This window comes from Coccinella septempunctata, chromosome 1 (assembly GCF_907165205.1).
Source record: "Coccinella septempunctata chromosome 1, icCocSept1.1, whole genome shotgun sequence".
In the NCBI taxonomy this organism is placed as follows: domain Eukaryota; kingdom Metazoa; phylum Arthropoda; class Insecta; order Coleoptera; family Coccinellidae; genus Coccinella; species Coccinella septempunctata.
In genome coordinates this window covers 57,109,342-57,129,051 of record NC_058189.1, presented here as the reverse complement: position 1 = coordinate 57,129,051, position 19,710 = coordinate 57,109,342, and the positions used below count along the sequence as shown (strand labels likewise).

At 40.0% G+C, this 19,710-nt stretch overlaps 1 protein-coding gene and 1 long non-coding RNA gene across 2 annotated transcripts; both read left to right on the top strand.

The window, feature by feature from the left end:
- Nucleotides 1-935: 935 nt before the first annotated feature.
- LOC123321647 (palmitoyl-protein thioesterase 1) lies at nt 936-13,803 on the top strand. Its single transcript, XM_044909371.1, has 5 exons — nt 936-1,190; nt 1,616-1,853; nt 2,029-2,187; nt 2,360-2,636; nt 13,056-13,803. Exons 1-5 carry the CDS (start codon nt 1,070-1,072, stop codon nt 13,182-13,184), a joined length of 924 nt encoding a protein of 307 aa, XP_044765306.1. The 5' UTR covers nt 936-1,069; the 3' UTR covers nt 13,185-13,803.
- On the top strand, nt 4,684-5,626 carry LOC123321654. The gene is made up of 3 exons (XR_006538902.1): nt 4,684-4,757; nt 5,198-5,365; nt 5,568-5,626. It is a non-coding gene; the product is annotated as an uncharacterized LOC123321654 (long non-coding RNA).
- Nucleotides 13,804-19,710: the final 5,907 nt, after the last annotated feature.

Sequence of the window (19,710 nt, the reverse complement as noted above, 5' to 3'; positions counted from 1 at the left end):
ATTATGCTCAGTTATTAAATGTTATCGATTAATTTGGTATTTTTTCATGTAACACCATATAATACTATATTTCATCAAGAATCATTAATTCCATATTACATATTGGTATAAATTCTGGATAAAATTGAAAAACTAACTAAAAAATTCTCATAATTATCCATCGAAACACATATTTTTCATATATTCATACTTACCCACTTATTTTTACTAAAATATGATTTATTTTCTCAACAGTTAAATCAGAGCAGTTCTGAAGAAATGAAAACGTATCCTGTCCATCCAATTTTATGTTGCCTGAAATCTGATGAGAATCGCTTTAAAATCACTATACCAGAGTTATGAATTCGAAATGAACACTTGAGGTATTCTCTTTTTGAGAGAGCTATAAATTTTGTACATGTGCAGCTTCTTGAGAAAATATAAAATAGGGTAGGGTTGCAGCTAAGGGGTAGGAAAAAAATTCAATTTTATTGCCAACAAATAAGTGCAATCGGAACTGAATTAACTTGTTTCAGCGTTGAGAAATTATTAATTTTTTTCACAAGAAACTTTTGTGTTTCCTCTAATAACACTCCCACAAGCTTTCCAAAAGCTCACACGTGGTATATTTTTCCAGAGACAACCTCTGTCTCTGTATTTTTCCATTTGAAAAACGGACGTTGGATGGGGTTGAAGTTGAAGAATTGAAGAAACACACTTTATAAGAAAATGTTGTACAGCGTGTCCCAAATTTGAGATATGAAGTCATCGGTACTCGTTTACTCAGTCGTAACAATCAACAAATTATTATTGAATCTCGTGGAATCCAATTGGATACATTGCATATTTTATTTTTGTTTGTTGTCCACCCGCTACTTTTAATCGATGCTTTATCGAAAACACTCGAGTAAATATTAATTAATTAGTCTTATCTCTGTATTAAAGTATGTATCTACAGCACTGGAGCCTGGAGCATACCAAAACTAGAACAATACTGACTTGTGTTCAAGTCGCTCAATCAATCATTTCATAGTCTTATATTGTAAGAACAGTACCTATTCAGAGCTACTGGACGCTTAAGTAGTACAATATGGATAATAGAGTCAAGTTCTTTTGGTTTTTGAGTGCTCTTTGTGTCGTTCAGAATGTTATCTGTGCAGAATACCAGAATGAAGCATCTTTCACGCCGGTAGTGTTGTGGCATGGGATGGGTAAGTTTCCAAAGTAGATCCATTTAAATTTGAAGAATTCCATTCTAACCTAAGTGGAGGTTAAGGTCGATATAATAAGCAATTTGCAGTGGCGTAACGAGAACAGGGTCTTCCAAGGTCGTAGTGAATACTTTCAATTCGGTTAGTGAAGGAATTTGTATAATTTCTTAATCAATACCAGAATGAAGTCTTAAATGAAAATTCCCAATATAAATGTTCATATTGCAGAATGCAGAATAGTTTCTTCAGTCGTTAAATATTATTTTCAATAATAATATGGTGTAGTCATGTATAAAAAATTTTCCAAGAAAATCTTTGAATGGAAACAATATTTTTATTGTATTGTGCTTTCAAACCTTTCATAAGAACTTATAGCTTCATCATGTGGGTTAACTTCACTCTGATTTTTCTTGGTTTCGATATAGGAGACAGTTGTTGCTTTCCCTTCAGTATAGGAGGCATAAAGAAGAAAATTGAAGAAACTCTGCCAGGTGTACATGTCGTTTCACTGAAAATAGGTAAAAACATAGTTGATGACATGGAAAATGGTTATTTCATGCACCCTGACAAACAGATTCAATATGCTTGCGATACTATCAAAGGTGATCCTTTGCTGTCGAATGGTTTCAATGCTGTAGGTTTCTCGCAGGGATCTCAGTTCTTGTAAGTATCCATTAAAAAAAATGCTCATTTTATAGAGTCAATCCAGAAGAATAACTTATATATTATAGGTACATATTAGCAGGTCACACTGAAAACCTTTAATATTCAGTATTTCCCTTCACCTCTTGTCGTCTGATAATGATGGATTATGTTTTAATTTGGTGTCAATTTTCAGGAGAGCGTTGGTACAAAGATGCCAAGAAGCTAAGATGAAAAATTTGATCACCCTTGGTGGTCAACACCAGGGAGTGTATGGTTTGCCTAACTGTGGAGGTTTGTCATCCAAAACATGCGACTATATCAGAAGACTTTTGAACCATGCTGCTTATTATGGGTGAGAATTCAAACTAGATCTCTTAACCTAACCTACATCTTGTAATTTGTGTGTGCTTTCACAATTCACATTATCTATTTTTTATTTCTTCGCTGCTTTTCAAACTGAACACGAAAACGATCCAATAAATCTGTATCTTTTTTATAAACTATATCATTCTTATTTTTTATAGGTGGGTGCAGAAAACATTGGTGCAAGCCACTTATTGGCACGATCCTCTTAACGAAGACATGTACAAAAACTATAGTTCTTTCCTATCAGACATAAACAACGAATTGACTATGAACCAGACGTATAAAGACAGATTGCTCACCCTGGAGAACTTCGTGATGGTCAAATTCCTCAACGATTCTATTGTTCAACCTGTCGAAACTGAATGGTTTGGCTTTTACAAACCTGGACAAGCAGAAATAGTAACTGATTTGAGGTCCTCTGATTTGTATGTAGAGGTGAGTTTTTAGTTTTTATTACCTTATCATTAAAGGTACAGGGTTTCATTAAACTGCAGCGAGAAGACTGCACATTCAATAACAAATATTATACTTGGCTCTTGCCAAATATTATTTTAGTCTTTAGTATGCGCAAATATCTACCACATTTTGAATTTTTTTTCTCCGTGTATTTTGTAACGTGCGTTTCTCGGAGAAGCCTTAATCTCGAGCGCCAGCTATTCTTTTCAATAGGAAGAATAGCAAACCTACCAGGGTAGCTGCTAGCCAGAGACAGAGCTCGGTGTTGTCTAGGGTAGTAGCGACAACGAAGAAGTCAAAATCGAACTATGTAAATGTTTATTCACAACTTCGGAAACTAATCACATGTCAAAGGGAGATATGTGTGATATAAAATATGAGTGATTCTATCAGTGAAAATACATTCGGGAAATCTTATCCGGTCACGAGCACTTTATGAAATTTGTACCGGGTGCAGTGAAAAATCAACGGTTCAACAAAAATGCGCCAACCAGAACTGACGAATGCTAAGGACTTGCTATACGGTATCGGTGTGTAGTTGTATTTCTCCGGGAATGAAACACAATAAGGGCGGATCTGTTCGAGACTTTTATTCGCTGCCCCAAGGGTTAACACGCCATGACTGACAGCGAAGAAAATGTCTATTTTTAGCGCAACTACGGGATTTCACTGACTACTTGCGGTATCTCTTATTCTCTGCCCCAAGGGTTAACACGCCATGACTGACAGAAAAGAAGAGATTTCGGATTTAACACTTATGACGCGGACAGGGGTGTTGACGGAACTTTCCCTTCAGTACCCCAAGGGTTAACACGCCATGACTGATAGCGAAGGGAAAAGTCAGACTCGCGAAACAGGGTAAAGAACGGTAAAATACAACAGGAAACGATACAGTACAGCAGTGTCAAAGTTAAAGAAGTAACGGCGTAGGTCTAACAAAGAAACTGAACGGCACAGACGGGGACCTACCTCCTTTGTTTCAAGCACTCGAAACTCAAAGGATTTAAAAAAGAAAAACTAAAAAAATTAATTCTAAGCACTGATGCAAATAACACAAAATGATTATTCTCAACGGCGAAAGTACTACGGAAAATCAACTGAATTTTACTAGAAGTTAGAAACCACGTTAGAAAGCGAAATAATACTCAAGCGAAAGGAAAGCACTGAAGTAAAATTCAAAAGTCAGCCGACGAACTGAAGTAACAGTCGAGAAGTCGAAAAGTGCAACTCGAAGAACTGAAGTCAAAAGTGACCGTCGCGGGGGAAAATTTGCCTTTATAGGCATATCCCCTCCCACGGTAAAAATCTGAAAATTCCAGAATGTGGCAAGACTGAAAAACGTCGTCAGCTCCGGTTTATCGCATATCAACAGATGAAAAACGTCGAAATCTTCAGCGGCATGTAAGAAAAACAACGTAAAATACAGATAAGCGGTTTTTTACATTTACTCCGCCTGTCGGAATGAACGTACGGAATATTCGAGAATTAAAACATTTTCAAAGACGGAAATTTAAAACGAAAAAATGCACTAAGATGAACTCCAATTTTCCTCAGAAAACTGGGGTTCATTACACCACCTCCACCTCGGAAGAAATTAACTTACGATGAAATAGTGAGCTTAATTTCACGACTCTATCTACCCTAGAAATAATGACCTTACTTTCGCGCGCGCCACCTGTACTCGTGACCAGTTTACAACTCAAGTACTTATCCTCTCTATGGTTGGAATAGTAGTTCCAATGCGCACGCAGAAACGTCAGCGTCAGTCATTTCGGCGCAGGTCTCCGCCATCTTGTCAAAGAACTTTGTTCAGCGTTCCGTGGATAAATGGTGTATAACAGTGGAAAATCCTCCCTCTCTATGTGGAAATTCATCTTCATCGCTGGTCGGAAGCGTGCCATGCTTCATCCCTCCGGTGAGTACCTAATTTAACTGTGTTTGGCGGGTGTTTGAATTCCATCGTGGTTTTGTAGGTTACCCAGGAATCGTGGGAGCTGCAACAGGTGGAAAGCCTCCAACAGCTCGACGTGGGGCTCAATGGGCTGGTGTGACCCGGCTGTACGGACGTTGAGACTTTCGGATCCGGTATGAGACTTGCAGGTGGGTAATTTCTAACAATAAACTCTCCAATCTTCATCGTTCCTCGTGGTCAACTTTTCTTCTTGGAACGGTTTTTCTCTGTACTCTGTTTTCAGGTAGACGGTGTTTTCTTCAGGTAAACAGTGTTAAATTGACGGTGCAGTAATTTCGATTCGGTTCAGGACAGAAATTGGTTAGATCTATTGGATTAATAGACGGATATACTCAGTTGTAATGTGAAACAGTATCCTTTATTGGTATTCCTTACATAAGTAACAGATTTTTCGGACAGTTTTAACAGGTTTGATTTATAATTGCATGTTGAACGGTTGAAAATCTGTAGATACGGAATTTCGGTCAACGGTGGTGCCTGTACGGAATTTGAACGGAATTGTAACGGTGTAGTCGGTTATAATTATGTTTGATAATGGGCATCCTATTAACGAGATTTCTTCTTGCAGGTGGCCTTGGTTTCTTGGACAGGCACAGAGGGCTAACTCCCTACTGGTTTGCATGCGGAACTTGTTTAACTTCTTCCGGGGTGATTCTATCCGTTGATTCTTGGAGACAGATTGTCTGGATGCATTGGTTCTGGTTAATTGAGCAACTACAGTTATTCAGATAAACAGGTAAACGGAAAATAATAATATAATCGGTAACAGAAAAAAATATATATATATTCAGAACGGAAAAAATAACGGATTCCCTCCTTTCAGAGGTTATTTCTATAGAACGGTTAACGGATCATGACAATAATATATATTATGCATGAAATGGTTTTAAATCTTTAATGTGTATGTTAGTGATTTTTCTACCCTCTGTATCTTTCAGGTCATAGACGACAGGTGAAACAACTTTAACAACGGTAAACGGTCCGGAAAACTTCGGAGCCAACTTGGCGGCGAAACTGTCAACGGCAGAGGATAAAGGACGGTCCCGGCGTAGAACTTTATCTCCCACATGGTATCGGATTTCTCTTCGTCGAAGATTGTAGTGGTGAGCCTGTTGCTGGAAAGCACGGTACAGTTTAGTACGGACGAACTCATAAGCCTCCTGGAGATGTTTGATCTGCTGAGTACGGTAAGTCATGTCTCTATTTTCTTCTTCTGTACGGTTGGATTCTCCGTTCATTCCTTCATTGTGGGGGTTTGTCGAATAAATCGCCCTCGGGACTTCTAGTTCCCTTCCATAATTTAAAAATGCCGGTGTAAATCCAGTAGACTCCTGTTTAGCGGTATTGATGGCAAACGTTAACTCTCCTATCTTTTCATCCCAGGTTCGTTGATCGGCTTCACAAAACTGTGCTATCATGGTCTTCAGGGTACGGTTAGCTCTTTCTACAGGATTGCACTGAGGAGTATACGGTGGTGTGAAACGGTGAGCGATGTTCAGCTCTCGGAGACTGTTCTTGAATAGCCTGCTGTCGAATTGTACTCCATTGTCGGATATTACTAGTTTTGGGCAACCGTATTTCAGTATGACTTGTTCGTAGAGGGCCGAATAAACAGTTTTGGCGGTAGCTTTCCGCAACGGACGACACTCTACCCACTTTGTGAACCGGTCTTGCATTACCACGATGTAGGAGTTTCCCTTTTTTGACCGTGGCAATGGTCCAACTATGTCCGTGGATACTTCTTGGAACGGCGCATCCGCCATTCGGTGTGGTTGCATCTTACCAGGGGTTTTCTGTTGCGAAACTTTGTACTTTTGGCACGATGTGCAGTTCCTCACGTATTTCGCAATGTCTCTAAACATCCCTGGCCAGTAATAATTTCTGGCTATCCGTGCAATCGTCTTAGCAATCCCCATGTGACCTGCTAGTTCTGAGTCGTGGTTTTCCTGCAGTACTTCTGTTCGCTGTTCGGATGGTACACAGAGTTTCCAGGGTTGGCCGGTTCCATCTTCTGTGAAGTCGGATGAGTCCCAGAAATGTCGCAACAGTTTTCCATTTTCAACGGCGTAGTCAGGAAAATTTGCTGGGTCTTTTTCCACCTCCTGTAACTTTTTGTTGTACCATTTACACTGGGTTGTTTCTATCTCGGATAAACATACGGAATCTAGGGACGGCAACGGGTTTCGGGACAGGCTGTCGGCTACTTTGTTCATCGATCCTTTACGGTACTGGACTTCGAAGTCGAATTGCTGAAGGAAAACGGCCCATCGAGCAATTCTTCCGGACGGCGACTTGATGGAGTTTAGCCATTTCAGACTCATGTGATCGGAAATTACTGTGAAATGGAATCCTTCTAGGTACGGTCGCAGTTTCTCTATGGAAAATACTATGGCGAGACATTCCTTTTCTGACACTGAGTAATTTTTCTCTGCGGGGTTTAGTGTTCGGCTCACATAGGCGATTACTCTCTCTTCTCCATCGATCACTTGTGTTAGGGCACCTCCAAGGCCCATGTCACTGGCGTCAGTTTGCAGAACGAACGGTTGGGTGAAGTCTGGACAAGCCAGTATCGGAGATTCTGTGAGTTTTTGTTTCAGAAGCTCGAAGGCCTTCTGCTGGTCTTCTCCCCATTTCCAACGGTGTTTCTTCTGCAGTAATCGAGTCAACGGAGAAACTAAATCGGAGAAGTTCTCTATGAAACGACGGTACCAGCTGGCAACTCCAAGGAATCGACGAAGTTCTCGGACGGTTTTCGGTATTGGTAAAGACACTATCGAAGACACTTTGTCGGGATCGGTACAGATGCCATCGGAGGTGACGACATGTCCAAGGTATTTTAGGGATTTTCGCACAAAGTCACACTTGTCGGGGTTGAGACGAAGATTAGCTTCTCTCAACCGTCGGAATACTTCTCTTAAGTTCTCCAGGTGCTCCTCGAAAGTTTCCCCCAGGACAACTATATCGTCCAGGTAAGCGAACGCTTCCGGTTCCATTTCTGGGCCAATGACGGTGTCTAGGAACCTCTGGAAGGTGGCTGGGCTTGCATGTAAACCGAACGGCATCACGGTGAATTGGAACAGACCTCTTCCGGGGACGGTAAATGCAGTAATCGGACGGCTCTCCTTTGCTAATGGTATCTGCCAGTATCCTTGTTTCAGGTCCAGTGTGGAGATGTACTTCGCTTTTCGGAGTTTGTCCAGAATCCCAGAAATGTACGGCAAAGGGTATGCATCTTTCACAGACACTTGGTTAACAGCACGGAAGTCGATGCAGAAACGGTACTTTCCGTCTTTCTTCTTGACCAATACAACAGGTGAACTCCACGGTGACTTGGAGGGTTCAATCACTCCCTCAGCCAACATACGGTCCACTTCCTGATTGAAGATCTCCTGCATTTTCGGATTTAGGGGTCGGTACCGTTGTTTGATCGGTTCGGTGCCCGGTTTCAGTTTGATCTTGTGTTCAATCAGGTCGGTTGTACCATACAGGTCTTCGAACTTCTTTAATTCCTCGGTCAGAAATGCCTCCAGTTCTTGTTTCTGAGATTCTGTCAGTTCCAATAGGTGTTCTTCGGCGGTGTGAACCTCTGCGGCGGTTTCGACGGGGGCCATCGGCTTCGAGATCAGTCGGCCTTCCAGAAAGCACTCGGCGGTACTAAGATTCACGGAAAACTTGAAAGTCGACAGAACATCCATCCCCAGTATAATGTCTACCGGTAAGCTTGGCACCAGTAAGAATTTCAAATCAGGCAGTGTGTAATCGGAAATTTGCACGGTGGTGGTGTACAGTTTCGGCGTGACGGTGGTTTTTCCGTTCGCTATTACTGCAAAACTGTTGTGCATTGTTTGTCCGGTGATTCCTTTACTTTCACACCGATCGGAAACGGCTTGACTGCAAAAACTCCTGGTCGCTCCTGTATCTATCAGTGCTCGGAAGTGTTTGCCGGCTATTTTGACCTCTATTAACGGTCGGTTATCATTACAGGTGGTCGGTGTCAGTGGAGTCAAGATTCCGGGAGATGTGGTCGACTCCGTCTCCAATCTCCCCTTTAGTTTTCCGAACACGGGCAGTCTCGTGATAGAATGTTCTCCCTCTGGCATCGAGAACAGAAAATTTTCGGTGGCCTGCGACATTCTCGACGCATGTGGCCATATCCACCACATCGGAAACACTGTGTCTGGAAGGACACTCTCCTCCCTGATGATGATTGGGTCCGGTCAGCGTGGCTATTTTCGGCTCGACGGCGGGGTGGCGGTGTTGAAGTTCCGGATCTACCTTCGGACCTGTCTCCAGAAGTCGGACGGTGTGATTCCTGTTGATGTACTGTTGACTCTCTGGATCTGGGCGGCTTTGGACGGCTTTCCCCCGGCGGAGAAAGTCGTGTCTGGCCAGCTGGTGTCGGCGGGATTGATTTCCTATGATCAGTTGTTTGTACCTGTTCTCCGGTATCCACAGAAAAACTTGCTTGATATCGGTTTAGCTGACGGGGAGTGTACGTCAGGTGAGGTTCCTCCACGAAACCTGGCTTCGAGGGTGGCCGGGTGTACTGGCTCATCTGCCACTGGACCAGTTCAAAAACTTTTCCTTTACGGAGAAGTTCATCATACGTCTTGGTCTCCTGGAAGGCCAAGGCCTGTTGTAAGGGCGGAATCAACCTTTGTCGGATGAGTCGGATCTGCTCCACCTCGGATGGTTTTGTATAGGTGAGCTTCTGGAACAAGTTCTGCATCCGAGTAACATACAGAAGCAGCTTTTCTTCAGGTCCTTGTGTTCGTCTTTTTATTTCCTCCAACAGATTCTCCTCATAGTTGACAGGCAGAAATGCTTCTTTCAGTTGGTTGGAAAAATCTTCCCAGTCCTCGAAAGTACCTCTCCTGGGAATAAACCAATCCCTTGCATCTTTCCGTAGTAATTCATAAACTGATTCGAAAACTTGTTCCAGGGACACTTTACGGGATTCAGCCAGCCTCTCCACTTCCTCAAGGAATCCGGTCACACTTCCAGTGCCATCAAAGGAAATGTTCCATTTGTGTACCGGGATAGTTGGTATTGTTGATCGGGACTCCGGTTCTGATCTGGCAGGTGTTGTGATGACTGGTCGGTCAGAACTTATCCAAGGTGCAGGTAAGTGTGGAAAAGACACCCTTCGTGTAGAATTAATCCATCTACCCTGTGTCAGACCCTCAGGTGTTGTTGTTCTACAGTCCTGTGACTGCGTGAGAGGTATCGCTGGTAACTGTCGCAGTAATGCTGTACATGTCTGCCTTGTCTCATTCATGACTTCTTCTAATGTTGGGTTCCTTACAGGTGTTCCAGTATGTGAGACATCGACCGCTACAGGAGGGTCGACACCATCTCCCAAGTCGATAAGCGATGGCTCTCGGAGCCCTGAAATCCGTTCCGGTTGGATTGGTGACACACCAGGCGAACTGGGCACCTCCACATCTAAGAGAGACCTCCGATGTCGGTTAGATGGTTGCGGCCGTTCACGATTACTCCTCTGACGTAGCTCCTCTAGTGTCTCCAACGCCTTAGCTGTAGTCGCCTTCATTTGTCCAACTAGTTGTAACTGTGTTGTGTCTGCAGTAACAATAAAGTCCAGCCTTCCTTGTATGTGTATCAATCGGGTGTAAATTCGCGAAAATTCGTTAGCCGCATTCTCATGATTGAAGTTCTGAAGGGATTCCACTAAATCGGTGAGTTTATTTTGGCAAATCTCAATCTCCGAGGCGGGGTTCAATGATGTTGGGGGTAATAGAGGTTCATTAGCCTGAAGTACTTGTCGTAGTAGACTCCGTTTAGTCATCACAGTACCCGGTATCGATTGTCCTCTCAGTTGTAATTCGTATGTAAGTTCGTCACTGAGTAACCGGTTTACGTCCATGTTCGACATATTATTTTCAACGAAGTCCGATTCAGAACGCACCAATCTTTCACACTCGGTATGTCTGTCACAATCTGTTTAAGTTCTAAGTCCAACCCGGTGAGTTAATCGTTGGCTAACCTACTCACTTAAGTTCGAAGTGGGTATCAGTGTAACCCCAACAAAAAAAAAAAAAAATTAATGTCTAAGTCCCGGCGTATCAGAAAAAAAAAATCTAAGTTCAAGTCCCGGCGCACTCAAATAATCTAAGTCCCGATGTATCACACTAAAAATTTTACAAGTCCGACGTTACTCGAAAAAAAAAAAATGTCAATCAGTCCCACTAAAGTTCGAAAATATTCGCGAAATACCGCACACACTCGCAAGTCGTTTCGTATAGTCCGGAAAATTTCCCGAAATTCGAATCGCACCAGAGCGCACAGGTTAAATTCCAAATAGTTTTTCAAGTTCAATATCCAGAAAATAAATCGCAATAATCGAATTTCAGTTTTCAGAAAAATCAGCAATAATTGGTAAGTTTCAACAGTACAGGTCAACAGAAAATAAAAGCAGGTAGACAAGTTATCAACAGGGTAATAGGTGATTCACTAGTAAACTGATAGGTAAATAAAACCTATTAAATTTTCCAATTGTGACAATAAATTTTCAATGTTCGGAAATTCACTCACCTTCAATACGAAATTAAAACAGTTCAATTCAATAAATCAGAAATAATAAGAAATCGGAATTAATTTTCACTGATATAACGGCGCAATAACAGTTCAGTTTTCAATAACTCAATAAAGTAATCGGCAAAGGGAATAATCACAAATTAATTAAATTATTTCCAATAGGTTTCAACAATAGGAAAATTTTCAGAATATAGTCAAATTCAATTCACAGTATAACAGTTCAATACAGAGTGGCAGGTAATAAAACACAGTTCAAGTTTATTTTTCACAGTTCTCGGTTCAAGAAATAGTTACTCACTGTTCTTAGGTTTTACTCACTGTTTCGGGAATTCACTCACTGTCCGGTTAATGTTTCTCACCTCTGTTGTTTCCTACTGGATTTTGCACTGTCCCTGCTCGGGCGCCATTTTTGTAACGTGCGTTTCTCGGAGAAGCCTTAATCTCGAGCGCCAGCTATTCTTTTCAATAGGAAGAATAGCAAACCTACCAGGGTAGCTGCTAGCCAGAGACAGAGCTCGGTGTTGTCTAGGGTAGTAGCGACAACGAAGAAGTCAAAATCGAACTATGTAAATGTTTATTCACAACTTCGGAAACTAATCACATGTCAAAGGGAGATATGTGTGATATAAAATATGAGTGATTCTATCAGTGAAAATACATTCGGGAAATCTTATCCGGTCACGAGCACTTTATGAAATTTGTACCGGGTGCAGTGAAAAATCAACGGTTCAACAAAAATGCGCCAACCAGAACTGACGAATGCTAAGGACTTGCTATACGGTATCGGTGTGTAGTTGTATTTCTCCGGGAATGAAACACAATAAGGGCGGATCTGTTCGAGACTTTTATTCGCTGCCCCAAGGGTTAACACGCCATGACTGACAGCGAAGAAAATGTCTATTTTTAGCGCAACTACGGGATTTCACTGACTACTTGCGGTATCTCTTATTCTCTGCCCCAAGGGTTAACACGCCATGACTGACAGAAAAGAAGAGATTTCGGATTTAACACTTATGACGCGGACAGGGGTGTTGACGGAACTTTCCCTTCAGTACCCCAAGGGTTAACACGCCATGACTGATAGCGAAGGGAAAAGTCAGACTCGCGAAACAGGGTAAAGAACGGTAAAATACAACAGGAAACGATACAGTACAGCAGTGTCAAAGTTAAAGAAGTAACGGCGTAGGTCTAACAAAGAAACTGAACGGCACAGACGGGGACCTACCTCCTTTGTTTCAAGCACTCGAAACTCAAAGGATTTAAAAAAGAAAAACTAAAAAAATTAATTCTAAGCACTGATGCAAATAACACAAAATGATTATTCTCAACGGCGAAAGTACTACGGAAAATCAACTGAATTTTACTAGAAGTTAGAAACCACGTTAGAAAGCGAAATAATACTCAAGCGAAAGGAAAGCACTGAAGTAAAATTCAAAAGTCAGCCGACGAACTGAAGTAACAGTCGAGAAGTCGAAAAGTGCAACTCGAAGAACTGAAGTCAAAAGTGACCGTCGCGGGGGAAAATTTGCCTTTATAGGCATATCCCCTCCCACGGTAAAAATCTGAAAATTCCAGAATGTGGCAAGACTGAAAAACGTCGTCAGCTCCGGTTTATCGCATATCAACAGATGAAAAACGTCGAAATCTTCAGCGGCATGTAAGAAAAACAACGTAAAATACAGATAAGCGGTTTTTTACATTTACTCCGCCTGTCGGAATGAACGTACGGAATATTCGAGAATTAAAACATTTTCAAAGACGGAAATTTAAAACGAAAAAATGCACTAAGATGAACTCCAATTTTCCTCAGAAAACTGGGGTTCATTACAATTTCTGAAGAATCTTATTAATTTCTATTTAATATTTTCAAGGATCGGCTTGGTCTGAAACAACTGGATGGAGAAGGAAAACTTGCCTTTCTGGGTATAGAAGGGAACCATTTGGAATTCGATTGGAAATGGTTCAATTCCACTATCATAGAGAAATATTTGAAAAACTGAAATTTTTCGAAAATAAATGTCTATTATTTTTGTACATTATGTACTTTTGATTCATTCAAATTGTGATAGGAACTTAGATACTCACAAAAGCTGCAGATGTAGTTATAGGTATAAGCCTCAACTATTCAAAATTTTCATTGAAGCCTTATGTAAGTACATTTATTTATCGTTAAACCATACTACCTTAAAAAAAAAGTATGCCAGAAACAACATGTGTTGATGAGTGGATGTAATGACTCTTTTCTAAAATGTGTGTGTAATTATTATTATAGTTAAAATATAAATCTAAATGAACTATTGGTCAAATCATTGTAACATATATATGTACACATACAATCTTTATCAATTACACAGTAGCTATTCTCTAATTCAAAGTTACGATCAAAATGTTGCCAAACCAACAACGGACTGGCCTAAGTTTTCAGTGTGCTGTATTGTTATTTTTGAGTACTTCGTTGAAATAATAAGAAAAGTCTGACTGAATTGATATTTGTTTGTAGGTATCTTTATCTTTTATGATTGTTTATATTGTGTGATTTTGTTGTTGTTTTTCTTGTTATAACTTCTTATACTTTTTGATCTGGTGAATATGCACCACCAATAGAAGATCAGCTAATAATAGTGTTTTTTTTTTGTTACTGACTTGCCATTCGTGATATCTTTTCCTACGAAACCGAAAGACTTTCTAACAGATAAGTTATTTGAAATAATTTATTTAATTTAATTAATTCTTCCTGGCATAATCACTCGAGTTACATCTTGAATCAAAGACAGTTTTCTTGTTGTCAATATGCTCAGACAGGTTGATCAGTAGATATTTTAAATTACTCTCATTTTGATGAAAGAAAATGTTATTTTTTTAAATAGCAATCCTTATTTTTCTTTCAATTCTTGGGGTGTAACTGGAGACATAGTGGATTTTGAAGATTAGATGGTAAAAAGATGAAAAAGTTCTATGATGTATGCACTTTTAGCGGAGCGGAAAGCGTCTGCAGGGTCTCAAAGATGTAAAAAAAATCGTCAGGTGTACCTACATATTCGAGCGTGTCAGATTAAGAAACTCTGTATGCCCTACGTGTGTCTGATAATAAATTCATGTTAATCTGACAGTTTCCATGGTGGGGCCGTACGGAAGAATTGAAAATAGTAAAATTAAATTTTTTTTTGGAGCGTTCAGATTTTTAGAGGATATATTCATTCATTCATTCATTCATTGCTGTATCCCGTTGACGGGAATGAATCTACAAAAAGACGAAAAAAGGGAAAAAAACAAAAAGAAAAGAAAAAGAAAGGAAAAAGAAAGGAAAACAAAAAAAAAGGCGCGGACAGACTTATAATTTTTCAGGGCTAATTGCGACTGTGTGCTCTCCTGTGACTGTAGAGTCCCTCAGTGAATTCGCCATATAGAGCTATTTTGGGGAGTCTTGTGTCTTGCATCCTCAGAATGTGGCCGCTCCATCTGAGTCGGGCGGCCCTCGTTACTTCAATTGTTGTACAACTCGCGCGCTCCAAGACTTCTGCATTCGAAACTTTGTGGAACCATCTGATGTGCAATATCTGTCTTGGATGACGTTGTTACGTTTGTTCAAGCTGTTTAATATGTCGCCTGTAGGGCGTCCAGCTTTCGCTTCCGTAAAGAAGCGTTGGGAGGACCACTGCCTTGTAAACAGCTGTCTTGGTCTTCAGATTGAGGTCGTGATTTTGAAACACTCTATCCTTTAGCTTCCAGAATGCCCGTGATGCCGAATTGATACGGTTGTGTATTTCCGTGTCAAGGTTAGCCCTAGTATTTATGAAGCTTCCCAAGTATTTGAACTGCTCGACCTGTTCTAGAGTTTCATTCTCCAGGCTGATATCTGTTGGAAGGCTTTCTGGCGGACTAACCAGGATTTTGGTTTTGTCGATATTGAGTCTAAGGCCTAAAGCTTCGTATATATGTTTATAGGTGTCCAACATTATCTGTAGATCCTCCGAGCTGCTAGCGATAAGTGAACAGTCGTCTGCATATTGAAGTTCAGTGAGAGAGTTGTTCTGAGACGCTTCAGGTTAAACAAGCCTCCATCAAATCTGAATCTTATCCCAACGCCTCTTACAGGCATACTCATGTCAGCAATCATCGACACAGCTATGGCGAAAATATTGAACAGTGAAGGCGCTAATACGCAGCCTTGTTTTATTCCAGAGTTGGTTGAGAAATGGTCGGTTGTAGAACCATTATGCTGTATTCTAGCGGTGTTGTTGGTATGAAGGCTTTCACATACTGCTAAGAATTTTTCGGGTACTCCAGACGTGCCATGATTTTCCATAGCGCTCTCCGATTCACCGAATCGAATGCCTTACTTAGATCGATGTAGGCTGTATAGATCCTTGATTGTTGTTCACGGGCCTTCTCTTGCAGCTGTCGCAGTGTGAAAATTAGGTCCACCATACCTCGATTTGGTCTAAAGCCGCACTGGGATTCAGGCAATAGCTTCTCCAAGAGTGGAAGCAGACGATTAGCCATAATCTTCGAGAGAATTTTACCGGCCACACTAAGCAACGATATGCCAGGATATATTAATTGGACCCAAAGGAAGTTACTTTTCAAGGGACTGACAATTCGAACGTGACGCAAGGTCACAGCGGTCCTCTGAAAATGCAAAAAAAAACGTAAATTGTACATACTCGAGAGTGTCCGATTTTTATACAGATGGTTAATCTCGATGTTGCAGACGTGTTGACTGATTAATCTTACACTAATCAGGGGGGTTTTCTTAACCTGACAGTTTGAAGATGATAATAAAGAATTTTTTTGAAATATCTCCCTTCCTCTACCTCTAATCGTTTCTGTATTCTTTATGAAAGTTGTAGATAAAAACATTCTGTACAACTTTTGTCTGAAGCAATTTTACATACTCTTAACTGCTTTCGAGTTAGAGGGCGATAAGGGAGAGGAGCTTAGCCACACATGTGAAAGACCAAGGTCAATGTAGAAACCCAGTCTAATGTACATTCATCGCCATATATATCAAAAACGTTCAAACGTAGAGAAAATTGCTTCGGTCAAAATTTGTAGAAAATGTTTTCTACAACTTCTATAATGAATGAGAAAACGATTTGCCCAGAAAAGGAGGTGATTCAAATAAACTGATTTTTGTGACCTTTATGGCAAATTTTTATTGTTTCGGCTTTCTGAAACTGTCAGATTATATTTTTTCCGTTATTCTTGAATCATTAGCTTCAAAATTAGAAAAAACGCAACCGCGCTCGAGAATGTACACGTGACGTTTTTTTTTGCAAGTTTCGCGCCTTCCCACACATTTTAGTTACACTTATATTGTCAGATTAAGAGAATATATACTTTTCAGCATGTAATTAACCACATATATCTTAATCTGACACGCTCGATTATGTACAATGATCGTATTTTTTTACTATTCTCACAGGCTGACCTAGAAAATTCTCCGCATATACAGATCTACTTTTTGGTAGAGGTACTCTACAGGGTCCTAGGTATCTCCCTTTATATTTATCTGACACGCTCGAGTAAATCCCTAATTTCCCTCTTGGGCTCCCCAACTAAAATCATCTCGCTAATCTTCGCTCGATTTGATACGATGCTATCCTTACTGTTTTGTAGGTATTAATTTTTTTTGGCAGAAACGACAAGTGAATATCTTTCGACATTCCATTCTTAAACTGCCTGTATTATTTCATCGAGTTGAATCAGATTCCTTCATTTTGGAACTAGCTGATGTTTGCTGCATTTCTTTTAACGAGCATAAGAATTTAATATTCAATACGCTAAAAAAAATAACTTGATATACCCTTCAAGAGTGTTCATAAAAAAATCAATATTACGATTTTGAAAAAAATTATCGATGCATGCCGTCATATGTCGAATTTGGCAGACGCTGTATAACATTTTCTCACATCAAAAATACGCAATTTGACAAACTAGTCGACCAGCCCGAACATATTCACAACAGAAAAATTGTCTTTGATTCACTGAATTTATTCCTTCATGAGTTGTGAGTTTTTCAGGGTTTTCTGCCAAGCTCGAAAGTATATGTCATTCCGAGCTATTAAAAGAACGCGAATCGATTGTAATAATCCATTAATTGATGAAACAACGAGTCTTCACAGTCCTCCCCTCTTTATTAGTGAAAAAGCACCATTATATTAAGTACGAATCTGCTGTCGAAATTGGATTGCATCATGAAGGTGCAGGCTGAATAAAAAGTGAAGCGAATTTTTCAAATTACCCTATATTCCTATTGTCTAGAGTCGTCAAAACCTAACAAAGGCTTTTTTGCGAAGCTTGATAAACAGGTCTGATTAAGGCAGGCGAAAATGGACCTTATTCAGAACGGACACAAATGGTATTATGGGTAGGATTTGTTGTACTACCATTGAATACAGACGTTGTAGGCAGGACTGGAGTGGGAGCTCCTACAATCTATCGATGCTGCTTATTTCACGATATTAATAAATTATTATTTCAATTGTATACAGATTGTGAATGAAAAAATGCTAAAAATTTAAGTGATTAGTCATTGCCAAAAATAGTGTGCGTCTTTCAAATAATTTTTTTTTGAGTAGGTACAGATAGACTTCGGTTTCTAGGGCAACATTTTATACAGCTGGTTCCAATCAATTCGCATCAACCCTGGGAGCGTGATGAAAGCAACCCCTAAAATATTAAATGGGACACCTCGTTTTAAAGGTAATTCCATTGCTTTTTTAAGATTGCCTTACACTAGACCTTTTTGTAGGTACGAAAAATATCTTCTAATATTTAGTGTGGAAATAGCTCACAGGTCATATCCAAAATAAAAGGATTGGTAGATGAGGGTCAATAAAATAGCCACACGCTTTCCACTCAATTGGATACATTTATTACAGCGAACCTGCAACGTCTCTAGACCTTTCAAAAAAATGTTTTTTCTTGCTCTGCAAACCAGACCTCCACAGCTTTTATTATCTCCTCGTTGGAAGAAAATTTACGGCAACTTTTTTTCAGTTGAGGAAAGAGATGACAGTTGGATGGAGCCAAATCTGGTGAATAAGGGGGGTGTTCTAGTAATTCAAACCCTAAATCACGAATTTTAAGCATGGCAACATGAGATTTGTGTGCAGGGGCTTGTCCTGCAAAAACAAAACACCTTTGGATAGGTTGCCGCGTCTTTTCTCCCTAATTTTTTCCCGTAGAGTGTTCAGTAATGTCGAATAGTTATCTCCGGTTATTGTTCTACCCTTATGCAAAAAATCATGATTACTCCATGGCAATCCCGAAAAACTGAAGCAAGAACTTTTCCAGCAGATTTTTGGACACGAAACTTCTTAGGTCTTGTAGAACCAGATTTGGCCATTCCATTGATTGTTGCTTTGTTTCTGGATCGTAGAAATGTACCCAAGTCTCATCCATAGTAACAATTCGGTTTGAGAAGTCTACATCGTTTTCAAATCGAGCACAGATCGAACGCGAATCTTCTTCCCTTGCACGCTTTTAGTCAATATTCAAACATTTGGGAATCCATTTTGCAGCAATTTTTCTCATGTCCAAATTGACGTGAACTATATGGTGAACGCGTTCGTATGAAATATTCAGTGTTCACATATCCGTTTCAGCCCATTTCGACGGTCTGATAAAATCATGTCATGAACTGCATCGATATTTTCGGGGACTGACACAGAAACTGGCCTTCCCGATCAGTAATCATCTTCAATGGGAAATTTACCTCTTTTGAAGCTTGCAGTCCAATTTTTCACGGTCGCATACGAAAGACATTGATCACCAAGGATATTAAGCATATCTTCGTAAATCTGCTTACCTCTTAAACCTTTCAAATACAGGTAATTGATGATGGTTCGATACTCCAATTTTTCCATTTTCACAATTTTGGTGGACATCTTCTTTCTTTTAATTTATTGCGTTACTCTGGTTTACTTTTTTGACCTCAAACTTGTCACTGACACTTCTATTGAGTTATTGTTCGTAGTTATGGTAACGCAATATTTTTTTATGCATGGAACTGGTCAAGGCTAACTAGATATCAATACATCCTCGTAAAAAACAGACCCAAATTGTAGAAGTAATTTTGTAATTGAAAATTGAAAGTAAGAATATGCGAATATGCACAGCATGCCGAGAAATAGGCTAATTTTTGACTCGAAACTTCTCTTCCCTTGTCATATTGATAATGTTGTATATAGGTTAAGTAGAATATTGGGCTATATGGTGAGGAACAGTAGAGATTTTTCTTATCGTTCTTCTCTTTAGAGTACAGTGTGGGCAAAATACTTTGTTTACTGAGGGGAATTCGAGAACTATAAGAGCTACGGGAAAACGAGCTCTTTTCCAGAAAAACACAGAATGCTGAAAACCATATAGCCTTCTACGATTCTTCGTTTTTGAGTTAGCAAAAAATGAGATGTTGACGATTTCGAAAAGTTAAGTTTAAAAAAACGAAAGTTCGCCTAATGATTCGAAATTAAAAAATATTTTGAGCTCGTAAGTGGATTCTACGTAAAAATGTGCCTGTAG